Source organism: Empidonax traillii, unplaced genomic scaffold (genome assembly GCF_003031625.1).
Source record: "Empidonax traillii isolate 1590-97213 ecotype Southwest subspecies unplaced genomic scaffold, ASM303162v1 scaffold1966:size76252, whole genome shotgun sequence".
In the NCBI taxonomy this organism is placed as follows: Eukaryota; Metazoa; Chordata; class Aves; order Passeriformes; family Tyrannidae; genus Empidonax; species Empidonax traillii.
Genome location: NW_020957159.1, coordinates 5,265 through 25,589, shown reverse-complemented (window position 1 = coordinate 25,589; position 20,325 = coordinate 5,265). Strand labels below are relative to the sequence as shown.

The 20,325-nt window shown below is 44.8% G+C and overlaps 1 protein-coding gene across 1 annotated transcript in view; it reads left to right on the top strand.

Annotated features, from left to right (window-relative positions):
* Positions 1-20,325, top strand: part of IGSF5 (immunoglobulin superfamily member 5) — a 26,860-nt gene that overhangs the window by 3,099 nt on the left and 3,436 nt on the right. Inside the window, exons 3-8 of the mRNA XM_027909156.1 lie at positions 5,537-5,857; positions 6,528-6,836; positions 10,191-10,316; positions 10,854-10,878; positions 13,039-13,151; positions 14,310-14,386. Of these exons, the coding sequence (XP_027764957.1) occupies positions 5,537-5,857; positions 6,528-6,836; positions 10,191-10,316; positions 10,854-10,878; positions 13,039-13,151; positions 14,310-14,386 (971 nt within the window). The remainder of the gene's footprint in view (positions 1-5,536; positions 5,858-6,527; positions 6,837-10,190; positions 10,317-10,853; positions 10,879-13,038; positions 13,152-14,309; positions 14,387-20,325) is intronic.

Here is a 20,325-nt window from a genome sequence, read left to right as displayed (position 1 = left end):
TTATTTTTATTTTTTTATTTTTATTTTTATTTATTTATTTTATTTTTATTTTTTATTTTTTATTTTTCTACTTTGGAGGAGGCATCTGTTGAAAACTCAGTAGCAGCAGCTGGTTTTGCTTCCAGAAATATGTGCAAATCATCATGCTGCTGCTTCACCACCAAGTCACATTTCACATGCCTGAGTTTCCAAGTGGGTTCAGATTAAAAGTGTCTTGGTGCAGAGCTTTAAAGGCAAAGGAAATATAAAGTGGCTCCTTGGATAATAAAGACAAAGCTGATTTTTTTTTTTTTTTAATTATAGTCTACCTGGGGTTTTAACAGGCTCTGACAGGAGCAGTGGGATGAGAGGGAAAGTATTGCCTTGGCTCAATAATTGGTGAAAGGAAACACAATGCGGGAATAAACAGTGAGTTTTATAAACAGAGTGCTGTTCCCAGTGGAATTGCACAGGGGTGTGTGGTCTTCAACAAGCTCCTAAACAACCTGGTGAAGAGGAGTGAAGTGTGAGGTGGCAGACGTTGCAAGTGGTGCAGAGTTACTTAGGGCAGCCAAATCCAAAAAGGGACTGGGAAGATTTGCCAGAAAATGTCACGATGCCGAGGAAGTAATAAAGGCACAGGAAGCACTCAATGCAAAGCATCACTGAACTGAGATGTCCAGCTGGGGAAAAGAGTGGATATACTGGAAGGGGAGTAAATTGCTGTAAAAGAGAAGCAAAATTCACTGTTTAGTGTCTTCAGGAGGGTAGATAGAAATCTGGGATTACGTGAGTGCACAGAAAGTTTGTATCCTGGATACTGGATATTTTGTCACCCCTTTCATTTCCAAAAGGACATATAGAATCTGAGAAATGCATAAAGTGAGGCAGAGGTGTCAAAAGTATGGAATCATGGAATAATAGGATGGTTTTTGGGTTGGAAGGGACCTTAAAGATCCTCTTGTTCCACCCCCTGCCACAGGCAGGGACACCTTCCACTATCCCAGGTTGCTCCGAGCCCCATCCAACCTGGCTCATGGTCAGTGGACATTGTGGACACCAAGTTACAAACAGGCTGAAAAAAAAACCCCTAGAAACAAATATCACAGGGTGCAGATTCCATTCTTGGCTCAGGAAGTCCCTGGATCTCTTATTTTTGGACACACTGGGAAGTCGTAACGGGGACAGCTGTCAAACAGTGAGTAAGAGGAGGGAGGGGAAGACATTCCTGGGGGCCGTGGAGAGGTTTGTGTGCAGGTGGGTGGAAATCTGCGTTGCTGAGTGTCACTAGTCTGGTATTACTTGACAGAAACATCCTGTAAGCATTTAAAAATCTTGTTAACATAAGTGAACAAGCTGGTCCTTCTCTGCAGGCTTTGACAATCTCTAACCTACTTTGGTTTTCGAAAAAAGCTCAGCTGCAGGGCTGTTGGGTTTTGGAATAAACTTGGGCTGTTTATTTATTTAGTTATTTATTTTATTTAACAGAGCTGCTGCTGGAGCAGTGGGCCAGCAGTGAGGCAGGTGGGGGGAGCAAGAAGAAAAAGTGAAAAGGAGAAGGAATTTAAAATTCTCTAGAAGGAAAAAAATGTAGAAACTCAAACAGAAATAGCAGAGAGGGAAGGGAGGAAGAGAGAAACCGGACACAAAAACTGAAGGATAAAAGGCAGTGGAAGGGCAGTATGGGTATAAAGGGGGAGATTATTTTGAAATACGATAATGAGGCTGAAAAAAAAAAGAAAAAAAAAAAGGGAATCATTCTGGCAAAAGGATAAGCCCATCCTGTCCTTCACTGTGCTGCATCCAAATAGGTCACCTACAAAAGAGGGAAGGCAGAGTGGGCAGGGGAGAGGAGGGAAGGAGGAGAAGGTGCCACCACATCTCAATGGCCTTGTTGTTGAAAACTTCAGCATGAAAAAGGGGTCCTTTGGAGGCAGTTCAAGCGTGGAAGAGAAAACATCGCTGATGATGGGCAAGGGCTGTTCCTTCGGCAAACGAGGGAACAAGATGCATTTTCGTTTCTCCAAAACCTGCAGTGATGTGACAGTGAATCTGTGTGACAGATGAGGGAACAAAGAGCTCCTAAAGGGGCTGGTGTTTACTCCGTGTGCTGTCAGGGAGGGCTGAGCAACTGGGACACTGTAAATGCTTAATCTGAGCAGATCCTCACCAGTGCTCTCTCTCCACCTCACAGAAGGTGTCCTCACTCACCTTTTGGTCTTCAAAAGCCTGGGATGACCCTGCAGGCAGCCTGACATCCCCCTGCTGCAGGGGTGGCGTTGGGCTGGGTGGGATGTCTGACTGGTCATGTGTGTGAGTGGGGAAGCAGATGCTGAAACAGCTGTGAGGAGCTGAACGTGTAATTGCTGTAAAGTGCGATGAAAATCAAGCCCCAGGCCTTAATTTGTTTAAAAGCAACCATCTGCAGGGCGTTTTTAAAGCTGAGTGTCGGTGAAACCAGCACTGAAACGCTCTCCTTGGTGCAAGAGGCACGGCCCAGCGAAAGGACTCCCAGCCCTGGCTGGAGGCACTGGGAATTGGGTTCAGATCCCATTTCTGTCATGAATGTCCTCTCTGACCTCCCACAAGGCACTTTATCAGGGTCTGTGTGTGGCTTGGACAGTGGAACACTCTGTTGGTTCAGGGCTCCCCGTGCTGGTGCAGGATAAACAATAAAAGCGAGGAGATAAAGAGGCAAAGGTAAAATCAGTGCAAATGTTTGGGGAGCAGGTGGAGAAGGCTCGTGAAACTCCTTTGTTGGCCATGCTGGGGCTTCATTGGGATCTAAATGGAATAAAGCTGAGCTGTGTCCCACTCCTCAGTCCTTCTGCCTCCCATAGGATCCCCATGCAGGGTATGGATCTGTTTCATAGTGGACAGCAATCATCTATTGCTCCAACAGATGTGGCTGGAGGAAGAAGATGTAGATCCTACAACATCTGTGGACTAATAAAAAATAATTATATTACGTATATATGCAGGAATAACTCCTACCTACCTGCCCATGCTGTCCTGAATGTCTGAAGGAAACAAAGGCAATATTAACCATGTGTTTTTAGAGCCAATGGTCACTGATTGTTCCTGTTTAGGGGTAAATTTCGAGGCTAGAATGGAACTCACAGGCGTGATCTCATGGCAAATGATTAATTAACAGCCAGCACTGTCCTGAAAGCCACATCATTTGTTCAGAGCCATAGCAAATCACGGCTCCTTTGAAAAGCAGAGTGTTTGCACAGGCATGGAAATTAATTCCAAATGCACAGGGATCAGTTTGCATTAAGAGGAGCAGGGTGGGGAAGTGCTGCAGCTCCTGCTTCAGGGGCAGCCAAATGCATTTTGGTGTTCCCCCAAAGGAGGTGTGCTCGTGTCTGTGTCTGTCATCGTGGTAAGCTGAAGTCTTCCAGCCAGGGAGGCTTCAAACAAAAAAAAATTGAACAAACTCAACACATGACTGTGTTACAGACATTATAGGGGTTGTTTGAGCCCAGGAGAGTGTCTCAACCCTGGTAATGTGAGGGATGAATATAAATCACGGCAGCTGGATGTTGAATATCAGGGAAGAGGGACACATTATAGGGCAGATGGAACGAACTTCATCAGTGCACGTTCACCGGGAAACCCAGAGCTCTGTAAATGGTTCCATTCACAGGCATGTGGGTTGATTCCTGAATGTCTGATCCCTAAAATTCAGGAAGTGAATTCAGAAAAGAGAGGAAATGGCTTTTAGGCACCTTGTGTTGGGTCGATTGTTTGCAAAGCAAGGTTTTCATGGATTGGGTTGCTTCAAGTTCACCTTCAAGCTGTCTCATGTCTTCAGGCATTTCAGTTCAACTTTACAAGTCTGAGGGAAGCTTTGAATAAATGCTGCTGGAAAAAAAAGTGAACCCATTTGAGTTGGTCAGAAACACTTTTTACTGTATCTTATCTGCCTTTATTAACTATCAGTTTAGGTAAAGTTTGCTTTTCATTCAATGTTTTGTCGCTCACTCACAGATACCCTTTGGAGACCGAGGTGCAAGGCAGAGGTAACGTAACCCAAGAAGGTGGAAAAATGTTGGAAAGGGTTTTTTTTGTAAACATGAGAGAACTCAGAGCCAACCACACAAAGAACCAGGGGGGAGCTGGGTTTGTACAGCCCTGCAAAACAAAGAGGTCTGCAAACACATGCAGTGGGTGGGAGGAAAGAGAGGAGCTATTTATGTTAAAGAACAATTCTTGGCACAAATCTGATTAGATATACACCGGTGAGATGTACTTTGACTGGGTTAAATGTGGGCTGGGAATTATAAAATTGTCTGGGCTCTGGAACAATGAGGTGACAGACCCCATGCCCAGGGTGCTGGTTGCAGTGTCACACCTGGGATTGGGCTCTGCTTCCATTTATACAACTCTCAAACATCTCTGTTGTGTGAAACAATACATCACGTTCTCCCCCTACTAATTTATTGAATCAAATTTTTTTTTCAGTAATTTATAGTTGATCCACTAATGAATAAACTACCCAAAGTGTGCAAAACCTGGGGTGAGCAAAGCCTTTCAAAACCACTTGATTGTCCTGAACACTCTTAGGAAGGGGAGGAATGACCATCCCAGACTTCCTTTCCCCTGGACAATAATGGAGCAGTTATTCCCAGGCCGAATTTGCAGGCACGGGGTTCTAATTAGACTGCCGTGGGCAGTGATATCTAATTGCTGTTGTTATGCTGAGCACAGATGGAATCATTAGGGTACCACTGGCAGTCCTGCTGTGCCCTCAGCAGGAATGTTTCCCAGGAAGTGAGGAAAAGGTGGAGCTCCCTGGCGAGGACTGCAAGGAGCTCGTGGAATGTCCATCCTCGGAGAGAGACTCCAAGTTGCACTTCAGGGGTTGAAGGCGCAGCTGCTGCTTTGAAAAAAAGAAGGTGTCAGCCTTCATCCTCCCTCCCTCCCTCGCTTTCTGCTCAGCAGGAGCAGGTGCTTCTGCCTTCCCACACACAGGGAATCCTCCATCTGCCTGGGAAGCAGCTGCACCTCCGCTCCTCTGAGGGCAGTGGGGGGCCCTGGGCTCGCTGAGGAGGAAAGGAAAACAAAATGCCTTCGTTAGAAGGGAGCCTTCAGCTCTGAAAAGCAGGAGCCAAAACTCATTCTGCCTTTTGGGGAATTAAAACTGGGGAGTTACAGCAACTCTGGTTACCAGGAAGCCTGAGGAGGTGGGTAATTTATGTGTGACTCAAAAAAATCAATGGCAATCCAAGGTATGGAAAGGGGACCAGTTACATACCCCTTTAATTATTCAAAGTCTGGAGAACTCATTTATCTGCCTATTCAAAAGTGCAACCTTCTCTTTCAGTAAAATGGTGGTCAGTGAGCTACTGAAGAGAGAAAGGTGATTTTGGAGAGGGAGGAGGAGAGACAAAAGATGAAATGCGTCTTTAAAGTAACCCACTCCATCTAAACTGGAGCTGAAAGATTAGGTTGCACATCTCCATCTCTGAGCTGGTTAAGGTTTTTTAAGCTATGTAACTAGCTTTGGTGGTGTCTGACGTGTATTTACAGGCTGGTTTTTAATTCCTTTCAGGTCTTGGCTGTTGTTACTCTATCACAAAAGGCCCTGCTAATGCCACAGTCCTTGCTGGCTCCCAGGCCAGGTTTAACTGCACCGTGTCTGCAGGATGGAGAATCCTCATCTGGCTGTCCAATGGCAATCCTGTCCTCACTGTCATCAGCTCCCAGGGATCCGTGGAAACCACAGACCGCTTCACCTCCCAGAATTACACCAGTGGGGACGAGTTCACCTCGGAGCTCATCATCCACAACGTCCAGACGAGCGACTCCGGGAAGATCGAGTGCAGCATCCAGCAACCCAGCGAGAACAACTTTGCCTTTCTCTCTGTCCAAGGTGTGTATGGCCACCAGCAGGAAGGTATTTTATGATACTGCACTCCAAGGAATCCTCTGAAGAATTGCTCAAATCACCCCCTTTGCCTCCTGTCCCCCTCACCTTAATTTTACTGCCAAAGCAGGTTTGAGAATCACGTTCAGACCACCAGTGACAAAGGTGATCACTGCCCCTGTTTTTCCCTGTTACATCTCTTATTCCTTGTCGGACCTCAGCCAGGAAAGCAGGATTTGACCACCAGGCACTACCTGTTTGTCAAAGAGGTGCTTGGTGCAGTGATAACATCCCATCAACCCACCCATAAACCTTTCCTGATGTGACCTGAGCGTATTTAAATCTTCAGAGGGAAACACTGTCATTTCATTAGGTTGCCTTTCAGCTGGAATTAAGTCAGGGTGGCTAAAAAATGCAATTTCCTGCTTTTTATTGGAAAGGCACTGAAAGCTGAGGCTTGTTCTTTAGATATAATGAACAATATGTCCATGCAGTTGCAATATCTGCATGTTTCTACCATGAATGTGGTATATCTGTGGTAATAGTGATTGTTTCCCACTCCATATCTCAAGCCATAGCTATTTCTGGGTAGCGAGATAAGATTTAAAGCTTCCAGCAGGAAAGCAATGCAGCAAAACATTCTGAAGCAACAAAACATCTTTTCCCTCCCCCACAGTTAATGGATCTTTACTCATCAAAAATAGCACCTTAACAGTAAAAGAGAACAAAACAGTTGAAATTGTTTGTGAGGCCTTAGGATGGGCTCCAGCTCCAGACATTACCTGGATGACAAATGACTCTTTCATTGACAAGTCGAGTTATGTCAACCAGCAAAGCCAAGGATCTGATGGCCTCCACAATGTCCTGAGCACCCTGACTGTGACTCCAACAGCCACTGAGGTTCTGACTTGTTTAGCTGACATAGAAGCACTCCCTGAACCTCAGAATGCAACTGTGACTCTTATTTTTGACAGCTCCACTGCAGGTAAGAGAGTGTTTGTTGTACTTTGCCTGTGCTCAGAGCTGGGTGTTTTGTTCTGCTTTGTTTAATCTTGTGAAAAGTTCTTTTGTTTGCAAAATGGGATGTGCAGAGGGGGTGGAATTAAGAGCCAGTAGTCAAAATGTGACGTGCAGGGAGGGTTAAATGCACTGGTACAAGTGTAGTGAACCACAAAGCCCACAGTGCAGGACTGAGCGAGGCAGACAAAGCTGTACATCTGCCACCGATTCCTGTGGATTCACTGGAAAACCAGACTTTGCTCCTTGACCAGGAAAACATCTAATGAATTTAGATCTTAAATAGTTCTTTCCTTGCACTTCAGGGGCAAATTTAAAACATAGGAGCAGTGCACAGAAATTATCTCATCCCAACCCCCTGCCATGGGCAGGGACACCTCCCACTAGAGCAGGTTGCTCAGAGCCCCATCCAGCCTGGCCTTGGACACTCCCAGGGATGGGGAATATCCATGGACCTTATCCCAAAGACTCCTTAGATCAAAGAACCGTTGGATCTGCTTTTCCTCTTCCTGGCATGGCCTCTTCCAAATCTCAGAGAAAGGTAAAAAAAAACGTCCTGCAGCAACACGTGGAATTTTTTGGGCAGTGCCTTAAAGTGCTCAAGGAGATTTAAGGTTGGATGCCATGCAAATCTCTCAAGAACAGCCAGCAAGACCTTTGATAACTCCAAACATTTTTGCTGAGGGTGCAGTCGTGCTGACAGCTTCTCTCGAGGAACTGCTGCTGCTTCTGCAGGGCGGGGGGAACGTGGCACATGCAAAGACACCCTCCCTGTGGATCCACGGGGGTTCTGGTGTGGACATTCTGACACATAAACACCCCAGGAGGCTGAGTGACTGTGCCTGTCATTTCCAGTGTGGGTCATTGTTATCTTTTTCAGGAGAACTTGCTTGGAAATGCAGCTGGAAAAGGTCATTTTTACACCTTCTTAATAGGAATTTCTGTAGTCGCATTGATCTTAATTACTGACTGAGCAGAACAGGAGCATCCTGAGGAAATTAATAAATCCCCCTGCCTGCTGATTTGTGAGGTAGTGATGGCTCCACCCTTAGTAGTTTCCATAGCTACTCACTGTAAATCAGAAGAGGAGAAAAACAGATGTCACAGAGCACTATCAGTGTATTATTGGTGACTCTGTAGGACCATCATTCATTTCTCTTTGGAAATGCCACTGTGCAGCAGCAGCAGCAGCCACTCAGCATTTGTGAGGGGAGGAGAATATGAAGCCTTTAAATGATTAGAATGAAATAAAAGCATGGCATTTATGACAGAGAATGATATATAATGTGTATAAATATATATATATATCACACTTAAAATCTCAGAGCTTGTCTGGCTTTTCATATACAGGCTCAGCCTAAGCTACCTGTTGCTGGGAAAACTTCAAACACCTGAGAAATCCTCCCAAAAACTCCTGCAATATCGATTTCCCCCTTCACTTCAAAGCCTGAGGGATTGAATTCCTCCATGTTCCTCCCAAGCAGTACAAGAGATACCAAAAAAATCTGAACCCTCTTCAGCCAGACAGTTCCTGGGCAGGGAATGTCCCACCTTCCTGGGTCAGTCTTGCCCTACAAGGTGATGCATTTTTATGTCAGTCACTCCTCCTCCAGAGTTACTTTGCTCACAGTGGGGTATTTTAATCATCTTGAAATCCTCATGGCATGCTTGGTGGAATAAAATCCAGTGCAGTGTGGGTATCTGTTGCAGTACTTCCAGATGAAAATATTATGAACAAGTTGATCACCGGTTTTAATCACAAACTGATGACAGCCTACAGGGTTTACCACTGGTTTCAGGGTTGCTAAGTGCTTGTTTTTTCGAACAGAAGAAATCCAAAACATGCTGATTGAGCACTGGGATTAGGGAAGACTGGAACAAATTGCTTAATCACAGTGACCTGAGCTTTGGAGAATGCAGACTCCTAGCAGAGGTTCAAGCTTTGCAGGAGGTTGTGGTCCTGTATTTTTGAAGTGTGAAACCTCCAGATTCCAAACACACACCCAGGCAAATATGTGGATAGAAAGGATTTAGTTTATTCCCTGCCATAGGTAAACTTTGTTCCCACATGGCACAGCCCGGACTCTGCAGCCCGTGGTGCCTTTTCCAGAGGCTGTCAGCTGAGGGTGGCCCTGGAATCATTAATTGGGACCTCTAACGAGGGAAACACAACCATAAACACGTGGGATAGAATGGGCTGTGCCAAGTTTGGGGGTGCCTCACACCTGGAACTTGAACTGGGAGCTTGTTTCCAAAGATCTGTCCAAGTTATTTTGGGGCTGCTTTCCAAAGGGTGAATGGCTTGGATAGAGGTGCTTCTGGAATCTGTGGTCAAACCAAAGTGACAATCAGAACTGATTTATCTTCCTTCTGAATCAGTCTATGTGAGAAATACGGGAGTGTCCAAGGCCAGGCTGGATGGGACTCTGAGCAACCTGGGATAGTGGGAGGTGGAACTTGATCTTTTCAAGTTCCCTTCCACCCCAAACCATCCTGATTCTATTTTTCTCTGATTCTATTTTCCCACCCACGGGAGCCCTGTTTGGTCTCAGCAAGAGAGCTGATTCCAGCAAGACACTGAGTTATCCCTTAAATCACCTCATTTAACCCCAGAGATTCCAGCAAAAGCAAAGGAATAAGTTAATTGGGATAATGCTGGTAGAGAAGGTGGATGAGTAGCTTCATATTCTCTTCAGGTTTCGCTCTTTGCTGCTCTTTAAGTGGGTGACAGATTCCCTACCAAGCATCTCCTGAAATCAAACGCTTGTTGAAATCACTGAGAGAAATCCCAAGGCAGAACTGATTGAAAATTATATCCCCAGACTAGAAATCACCAACTGTAGTGGCCAGCTAAAACTCTTGCTGCGTTCTGTGGGGAGAAGTGGACACTTTCAGAGCATTTCAGCATATCAAAAGGGACACACATACATTTACTCAAATAAATTGCAACCCAAAATACTCATTTTTCTCTCCACTGACGAGAGCAGCTGGGCAAAGACGTTTAATATCTGCAGTAGAGACATCTAAATTGAATCTTAACCCCAAATGTCTCCAAAGGATGCTGGGAGGCCCAGAAATAAAGTTAGGTTGGAAGATTACAGGAGAAGTAGCGGTGGGAAAAGTTACAACTGCACTAAAGAATTCGGATTTGGAAATATTTTAAATTCTTGGGCAGCACCCATAAGTGTGTCATTTGTCTGTCATTTGGAAAACATAGGCTCCCTGTTAATAATCAACAAGCATCTCAGAGAGAAGGTAAATATTCTGGAAAAGGGTGTTTTGGGGCTTTGATTGGACAACGTTTCTCCATTTAATTTGACAGAAAATTACAGTGACGACGACAGCAACTCCTGGGTTATTGTGCTTGCAGTTGTGCTTTCATTTCTTGGCGTTGTCCTTCTGACCACTGTCATTGTGGTGGTTGTTCGCTGCTGCCTGAAGAGGAGAGGTGAGTTCAGCTTTGCAGTCGGTCCGTCCATTGAAAAGGATCTTTGGCCAGATATAAACCCCCACGTTGTGTGCTGTGCAAAGTCCTGCGAGCAGAGCTGTGAGCAGGCAGACCCTGCTCTTAACCTTGACCTGCTTAAAAATGCACTTAAAACGCTCCTAAAATTGACCTTAAGATGCTCCTTAATTTCACTTTCCTTTTCCCCTCCTAAATTGACTCCACAGCAATCAGCGCCAGCCCTTCAGGTTAACTACGAGAGGGCTTGGTTTCTGGGGGAGTACATTCACTTTAAAAGGCTTGCAGTTCCTGGGCTGAGGTTCTTTGTTGAGGAATATCTTCAGTGCTGCGTGCCTAATTCCAGTTCCTGTGTGAGCTGTTCTACAGGGCTGTAAATTGTGTAAATGGGGGGGAGAGAGACGCTCCTGTGGGAGCCGCAACACAGGGGAACGCTCTAAGAGAACTTACAGTTTACGTTTTAATTTCTGGCGTTTTAAAAACGTTCCTTAATTAATTTATTTATTTGTTTTTCTTTCTCAGCATCTACGTATCAAAGTGAAATCAGGTGAGTCAGATGAATAGTGGGGGGTTTTGGGGGAGAACTTTTCCTGTTAACTGGACTCTGGGCAGAGCGAATTCCTGGGAGGTGGATGTGCCGGGAAGGGCAGGATCTCCCGGTGCTCCGGGCTGGCCAGCAGAGCCCGGCGGGCGATATTTTCCACTGCCGCCACAGGATGTCACTGCCAGCCCAAATACTCGCGTGGGGACGGCAGAGGAGGAGCTCCTCGGGATGATGGATGGATGGATGTAGATGGATAGATGGATGGGCAGGGAAATCGCACCGTCTGCCCGGCTCTTTGAAGGGTGGGTGAGCTGGCAGAAGAGAGGGGTGAGAGGGTAGGTTTAGGTTTGATATTAGGAAATAATATCAAATTATTGATATTGAGACCCTGGCAGAGGTTGTCCAGAGAGGTTGTGGACTCCTCATCCCTCATCCAAGGCCAGGTTGGAGGGGGCTTGGAGCAACCTGGGCTGGTGGAAGGTGTCCCTGCCCACGGCTGGGGGTGGAACTGGATAATCTTTAAGGTCCCTTCCAACCCAAACCATTCTATGATTCTATAAAAAAAATTAATAAAGGTGCTTCAGTGATGGGCATCAACCCATCACCAAGTGGTTGCCAGACACACTTGGGCACAAAGCTGCTGGTAAATTATTGCACTGAGCAGGAAAATTTTAGCTGATGGCTACCAGCATTAAGATCCTTTTTATTGGCCCAGTGTGGCTGTGACAGCAGTGGCAGTGGGGTTATTTATATTATTTGTGTTATTATTTATATCCAGGCAGGGCTGTAAATTCATACCCTGCCCACATGTGGGGGGGCTTTTAACTCCCTGTCCCTTCCTGAGTTTCCAAAGCCTGGCACGTCAGTAATCCCCGGTTTCATTAACAGCCTCCTGGGGGGAAAATTTTGTGAAGGTCTGTTGACAGATTTCCATTTATGGAGCACTTTATTGATACAGAACAAAAAAAGGAAAGGATATACCCCTTATTTTCTCCCAGGGAAATGATGCTTATGATGCCATGTAAACTTCCACGGGATTTCTTAGTTTGTGGGGCTGAATTGACCATTTTGCCAAGTGCAGCTTGCACTTTGGAAGCTGACAAAACTGGGATGAATTCAGGCTTTCCGAGGCTCAGCTTGGACTTGGAGGCTCTGTATGAACAGCTCTGCAGAGTTTTACCATGTGTAAACAGTGACACTGAAATCAGGATTATTAACAGCCACTTACAGATTTTGTAGGTCCAGTTGTTGGGGTTTTTTTAACCTGCAGTAAAAAGAATGATGATTGTCCAGATTTGATCCATTATAGTAGCAAAGAAGTGGTGAGACCAAACATATATTGGTTTATTTCCCCCATTTATTTTTAACTTGCCTGGATACCTTCCCATACCTCCCACACTTCTATTTTTTTTTTTGTAGCTGCTTTTTTATTTGACTGCTACACTGAGTTTGTTGGGCTTTAAGGGTTTTCATAGTGGATCTGTGCTTGCCACACCTGAAACCTTGGCAAAGGGACTATCCTGGAGAGGGGTCCATGGTAGGAGCAGATGAATAGTGGCCTTTCTTCTCGAGTAAGAGTTTGGAGGGAAAAAAAGCAGTGTTGTCTCACTGTGCAGCTCTGCAGGTCACCATTCTGCACACTCAGAGATGTGTAAATTTAACCCAGGGAATTCCTTTCACCGGTAAAGTGGATTTCAAAGTGAAAGATTAACTTTGGAGTGTAGAGATGAATCACTTGGGAGCCCACTGTGGGGATTTGAGATAACCCTCTTTGTTTTTTCAACTGGGGACGGGCTCAGATCAGCAAAATGATGAGCTGTGCTGAGTGACCATTTACTGGGCCACTGAATATCCTGCAATTCACATCTAAAGACCAAAATTCGTTGCCTACAAAACCTGTGATCTGGTGCAGAGTCTGAAGGTTGCTCAGTTGTTTTCGTTTTCCTGCTTTCTGATAGAGCAGCTGGTGGGAACTTTCCAAACAGAATTCCATGGGGAATACTTATATGGGACTTTTCCGGCTTGGAAGTCCCAGATATGTTTTGCGCCTGTTTTTTTTGGGAAGCAAGGCTTTTTCCCCCTGCACTCTGCCACCCAGGAGTTCTCCTATCATATTGAATTTCTCATTACACACCTTTTTTTGTTATCGTTGTTGTTTTCTAGAAAAGTTTCAGCTGAGAAGAAACAGGATGGAGATTTGGAAAGCAGGCAGAGGAATGGCAGTGAAAATCCAGGATACCTTCCAGAGGAACTGTGGGACACGGATCAAAGCTCAGGTGAGGCTGAGCTGGTGAATCACATGTTGTCAAAGTGCTTCTCAACATGGGCCTTTTGGATAATATGTCAAGCAATGACATGGTGAGACTTCACACACATTTCACAACCCTCAGTGAGGGATCTGTGCTTGCCCTGAACCTCTTCAGAACGCTCTGAATGTTCTAGAGTAAGGCCTTTCAAAATTATTGAGGAAACGTAAAGTTCTTTGCGGTGGACATTTATATTTAGTCCTGGGTTTGGTATGGGAAATGCCTCTGTTCTTCCAAATATCTTCTGGGGCCAGAGGTGGGAGGGCTGGATTTCCATGCAGCCATTAATTTGGGCAATATTTTTCAGTTGGTGTTTGAAAACAAAGGAAAATCCACCACTGTTACCACCACCACCACCAAAAAAAAAAAAAAAAAAAAAAAAAAAAAAAAAAAAAAAAAAAAAAAAGAAATAAAAAAAAAGAAGAGAAGGAAAGAAAAAAGGCAGTTGGTGAACTATTATTTTACTGATAAATGACTAAGGCATTATAAATTCTTGTCCTTGAGCACAAAGACTCTTCAAAAGCAAATGCAAATCTCCACCAAGTCGTTACCCACCGCTCGCATTTATGGCCACATTGTTGTCAAAACACTTAATCAAACACTTAAGGACATAAAATTACTGTGCAGAGTCTGTAAGCCAGGCACACGTCCCGTTCTCTCTAACAAATATATGACGAAGAAATAAGTACAGAGGAAAGATTTCCGGAGCTTGTGGTATATTGTAAAATGGAGGTACAATGAATAAAAGGGAAATTAAGTGAACTTGGACAAACTGATTCCACTGAGGCCTTGTATAGGCTTCTTCCATATTTATTTGGGAGCTGGGTTGACCTTGGTTGGCCACCAAGTTTGCTTTATCAACAGGACAGGGGAAGAAAATAAGATGGAAAAGCTCGTGGGTGAAGATGAGGAGGGGGAGATCCCTCACTAATTACTGCCACAGGCAAAGAAGACTCTGTTTTTGGAGGATTAATTTAATTTATTGCAAATTAATGGTCTTTTCCGTGGTAATGAAATGGAATGTTCCAGCATGGCAGCCCTGTGGAGAGTCACAGTTCCTGCCAGAAAACCTGTTCCTGCATGGGCTCCTCTCCTGAATAACAGTGCTTTTGGATATTCTCCTTACAGGAATTGCCTCTCTTCCCCCAGCATCTTCCAAGTCCACTGGCCCTGAGGACAGTTTGTACATCAGATCTGTGCCAAAGGTAATTGAAATGCTGATACCTTGAATATCTTTGGTTTTTTTTCCTCACTGTGTGTATTGTGCTGTAAGCAAACAGGGATTTTGGGTGGAGGGGGACAACTAGAAGTGAACTGCAGCTTTAATTGGGTAAGTGGAATGTCCCTTCAGCATTCCTGAATGTTTGATTTATAAGGATAAGTGCCCTGGGTTGGCCTCAGATTTAGATTGAATTTGGGGGACAGGGAATGGGGGGAACGAAGTGAAGTGAGGGAGAAACAGCCTCTTGTGAGGAGGAGATTTTGAAAGAAATATCTAATAAAGCTTTTGCCACATCTTTTCTCCTCAGCTACACCTTCCTTCTCACCTTCATGCCTAAAGTTAGGAAGTCACAAACTTCCCCTCCTAAAATATCTCAGGTTAGAAGGGACCAGTAAGTCTCACTGACTGGAAGTCCCTGCTCCTCCCTAAAACTGAACCACATGTCTAAAACCATCCCCCAAACTCATCCTTGAGAGTTCAGGCGGTGTCAGCTCTTTCCTCCCCGTTGTTTTTCCTGCTCCAAATGCCAGCCAGGCCTTCCTGCTGGGACAGACTCCCTGTGGGTAAAGCCAGTTGTCTGATTATTCATCCCTGGGATTAGAAGGTCTCCTCCTCTCTCTCCACAAACCCACTTATTGCCATTAATAAATCAATTAATTCTTTCAGCCTTTCCAGGCAGAATAACTCCAAAGTGGCTTTTGAGAATTCACCTCTGGGTGGACTATACCTTAAACAATTGTGAGGTGACCTTAAACAATTAAATGATTAATATAATGTGGAGGTTTGCTTTGCTCTGGGCAGGTAGTAGTTCTGGACAGATAGAGAAGATGTGGATATAACATGAAGGTTGAAGGTGAGGTTTGAGGTTCCTTTGCAAGCAAAATCCAATGTGATATAATAAATAAATTAGCATTTCTTGACTGTATTTTCCAATTCAACCAGGAACTTAGCACTGATCTTGGAGATTTTTGGTATCTCAGGGCGGGAAAGCACCCAGTTAACACCCACCCTCGAGCTTTTCCCCTTTTCCACACGACTAACATGTAAAAAGTTGAGCTCAGGGTTTATTCCTCTCCTCGTTCCACTCTCAGAGGCCTCTGTTCTGCAGGATAGTGGTGGGCTCTCTTCTGGCACAACATTAATGTGGATCTTAATTTATGCCACACATTTTTAAAACACTTTTAGCACCTCCACGGTGGTTTGTGCTGATGTTCTCTTGGGAAGGTGGCGGTGAGTTCCCTCCTCAACGCAGGGAGAACTCGTTTGTTTTTGAAGAGCTGCTCCAACATGCACCGTGCAGGAATCTGCCGTGGGATGACATTCCATCTAAATCACAGCAGAGCGTGTCTGGTTCTTCTGGCACGCAGAGGAGCTTAGGAAGTGCTCAAATCAAAGATTAAAAAAACGATCAAAAATAATAACAGTAAAAAAAAAAATAATAAAAAATAGCACTGATGCCGATGTATTTGTGCCTGGGAGTTACGATGTTTGACATCAGCTGCTTGTCAAATGAAATATTGCCGAAGCAAAGCTGAGAAGCACGTGCAGAACAGCTGAGGGTTTTTGGGTGGGGATCTATAACCCTGAGCAGCAGTTTCTGACTGTGTTTGAAAGGCTTGTGAACAGGATTACATTTATATTGTCCCTGGGCAGTGTAAAAAGTCTGTTACAGTGTCTTCCACCTGCATCAGTAACTGCCCACACGCTTTTGAAAAACGCCAAGAGACAATCTAGAGGTGAAAAATTATTTATAACCGTTTCCCATACGTTAAGGGAGTATTTAGAATCTAAAAACAGCTCGCTGAAAACAAAACTATTGGTGAGTTTGAAGGGGGCTCCTCGATATATTGTGATGGCCCCATCTTGTATATACAGAAACTGATAAAAGCTGGTGGAGATTTGCCTTAAATTGTGGATTTGCAGGCCATGATTGAAATTTATGGCATTAGATGCAGACATGGCAAAACATTTCCCAGATGAAAAGTAGGGGGTTTTGACAATCACAGCCTTCCCTGTTAAATGCATAATAGAGGTTTTCTGACAAGAAAAAAAGTGCTACTGGGTGTATTCTAATAAAGTTCAATCACCACTGATGGCAATATATTGCCTGCTAAACACTGAAGTGCTCTTTTATTATATTTCTTGTCAAGCAGGAGAAATCAGGTGGCAACTCATTTAGCTGTTTGCTGTCAGTGGTGAATCAAACAATCTGTTCAGAAACCACCTGCCTTCCTGCCACTGCATCTTCTAAGTTGTGCTCCTCAGTTGGCTTATCCCTGCCTGGACACTGGAAACATTCCCAAAGATTTTTCATCCTTATTCTTTGGGAGTTTTTAGTGAGAAATAGGGGGTAAAAAACAGGAGGGAGAGATGTTGCCGTGAGAGTTTTTTTTTCATAGTGAGGGAGGTCATGAAGGGGTGGACTCCAATAAATTGCTTCTCTCTCCCTGGATAATCAAGAAAAATAAGCAGATGTCCTTGCAGCGATTTTATGGAGGTCAGGAAGAAGGATGGAGAGTCCAAGTTCTTCCCTGAGGAGCAGGGAGTCCATCTACTGATGGAAAGAGTCACACAGACTGAACACCTAAAGCCTTATCTATTCCTGCCTCTGTGAGGGTATTTGCTTCCAATTTGATCCCTTATGCTCCATGTGTAAAAAAAAAAAATTACAGTTTTAAGCCATTTGGGAGATTAAAAGAGGCTTCATATCACAGGTTTTGTTTCCTCAGAAGTCCTTTCCCGTTGGATCCAGCCCGGTACAAAACCTGAAATGGCCGGTGTGTGTCACTGTAAAGGGTGGCAACAGAAAATCACTTAGGTCAGCTGCTGGCCATTCAAACCCTCTGAATCAGAAACTAATGCAAAATGTCCACACAGAAGATAAATGTTGCCCAGTAATTGCACCGATCAGTTCCCAACACGAACAAGAGATTTGGCAAATCATCTTAGGGAAAAGTGATACCTCAGCAAAGAAGAAGCGAGGAAAAGAAAAGGTGCAGGGAGTTGTTTAAAAAATGATGAATAATGAAGCAGATTATTGAGCTGAGGGAAAAAATGACCAGGCACTGGAAGAGGAGGCCAAGGAGCATCAGTCAGGGGTGCTGGAAGGTCTTCACTCTGATTGCATTAACTGAGAAAAGGTCAAATCGAGAGTAGAGTTGCAGGCTCCTGTTTGATTGCAAATGTAATTACTGTCAGAGATCACAGAGTGGCTTGGGTTGGAAGGGACCTTAAATATCATCCAGTTCCAACCCCCTGCCACAGGCAGGGACACCCTCCACTAGCCCAGGTTGCTCAGAGCTCCATCCAGCCTGGCTTTGAACAGGGATGGGGATTAACAACCTCTCCGGGCAACCTGTGCCAGGGCCTCCCCGCCCTCACAGGGAAGAATTTATTCCTAACATCCACTTTAAGCTACTCTTTTTCAGTTCAAAACCACTCCCCCTTGTCCTGTTATTGCATGTTCTTGTTATTTTCTCTCTGTCTTTCCTGTAGCCTCCTCTCAGGTACTGGAAAGCCACAGTTAGGTGACCATTTAAGCCTTCTCTTCTCCAGGCTGAGTGACCCTTGCTCCCAGCACATCCAAAGGATTCAATGCCCTCATTCCCACTGCACAGTGCCCCTTCCAAGACCCAAGTGCAACGAGGGGGATCCCCTGCCTCTGCTTTAGCAGATTTTGGGGCAGTCCCACAGACAGCTGAGCCCCAACAAGGGCCAAGTTCTGCCAGGTCCTGAGCGCCAGCTCTGAGGAGCTCCGCGTTTCAGGCTCCCACAGAAGGAGCTGAAAGGACTCAGCGACTTGCAGGATTGGACAAATCTCCTAGAAAAGCTTCATAATTAGTCCATTTAATCTGCCATAAATGTCTCAGTGATGAATCAGGAGACCATTCTGTAAGAGGCAGCGAGTGCTCATTTACAGTGGGCCAGATCCATCCCTGGTGTAACCCTGACTTCAGAGGCTCCCACTTCCCACCACAGCCACGCTCCCCCTCTCCGGTCCAGGGTGAATCATGGCTCTGTTAATGGGGAAGGATCCATTTTTCTTCTTAACTACTCCAAGTGACACTCTATAAACTGGAAATATTATTTAGTTGTGGTTGTGGTTTTATACTGGGAAGGAAGTGAATGATGAATTGGAGCTCCATTTATTGCGCCGTGTAGAACTGCTCCGACTCTGGGGATGGTTTGAAAAGAAAAATTAAGCTATCAAAATTTAATTAAAAGGTCAATAAATAGAAATATAAACCAAAGAAAGCAAATAATTTTTCCCTTACTGATGCAGTGTACTACAGAGCATATGTCACGTTATGATATCCACTGGTTAGCAGATCTTGATTAAGAGAGTAATAAATATTGATGACACACAGGTACAGAAATGGCAGGTGCAGTTTACAGAGTAATTTTTCCAGCTGTCTGTGGAAGAAGGGAAGGAGTGAAGTTATGTGGGTGGGATTAAGCCATGAAGAAACAAGGAGGAATTTCCAGGCTGTTTGTCCACTGATGGACAGGGAAATGTGCTGAGCGTACCAAAAGCTGGCAGGACATAACTGGTTTTCTGTTTGAAGTAATAGTGTATCCAAACTGTTTCAAGGATATCCAGAACTTTTGGGTGGGTGTTTTCCTGGAAATGAAGCGAATTTGGAATTAAAAAGTGAGGACAGAGGGGGAAAATAACCTTGAGCACAGAAAGCTGTGCCTCCCTGATCTTTTGTTCTCGCAGCCAGCCAAGCGTGTGATGCCTTTGGAACACTTGCAAATACTCCTACCACATTAATTTCAGCAATTTGTCCTAATGCAGTTAAACTTGGATTTTTTTTTTTTTTTTTGGATGGCTAATAGCAAGATCTCAGTTTATCACACACTTCCACAGTGTGTGAGGAGCTCTGCCATCTGCCAAATGAATGTCAAGATGGGAGTCCTGTTCCGTAGTGCCAGATGTGTGTTCGTCATTCATATCACCAGTGTCACATGGGCTGCAGAAGTGACTGCAGCGTGCTTGTGATAGCAGAAATCCTGCTTTCATTGACTGGAGAGCAGTGTTCCAAACATCACAGAAGGATTCAGCCCTGAAACCAGCTGATACACACTCAGTTTGCCTTCTGATTCATCCTTGTGTTGTTGGTTCTCTTTTAGTCCGGCTGGAAGAGATGAAAAGATTTGGGCATCTGTTTCCCTGGCCAAACCAACAAACTGTGCAAAGCTTTTTCCCAGTATAATTATCTCTCTGTGGTAATCCCTATCAAAAGGCATCCAGGGCAGGCTCTGAAGCACGTGCCTGTCAAATATCCACGGTTAACCAGGTGCCAGGCTGACAGAGCAAAGGGATTTAAAATGGTATGAAAGAAATTCTGATGTTGCTGCATCCTTCCTGATGGAGGGGGACACCTCAGAGACTCCTGTAACACTGGGCTGTGCAGGGAACCACTGGAGATGCCTCTTCTCCCTTCAATCTGTAGGATATAATGAATTAGGAAGGCATTTTTTTCTCAGTCTGGGGCTGACAGGACTAGTGGAATTAACCTAAAGAAGAAACAACGTTGAAACCAAAACCAAGCAGAGGCTCAAGTGGCTGCAGCAGATCAGGGTATAAATATGAAAGGGTTGTTGTGGTCCTACTCCTCTGCATTATGTATTTGTAATGGGCTGTGTGAGATCTTCCCCAGCACCAGAAAATGAGTTTTAGGTCACTGCCCAGCAGCCTCCATTTCAGGGGAGTTACATCCAGCGAGCTGCTTCAGAGAGAGCTCTGCAGAAAATGGGCCAGCACACAGCATGGGCCGACTGAAATTCATGAAATTATTCATTAATTGATATCAGAGCACAGTAAGAGTGAAGTAGAAGTAACCCAGGGCATTTGCTCTGAAGGAAATAACTGTGAAAGATGCAGCAGGGCAGAGGTGAAACGTCACAGGCACCGTCCCC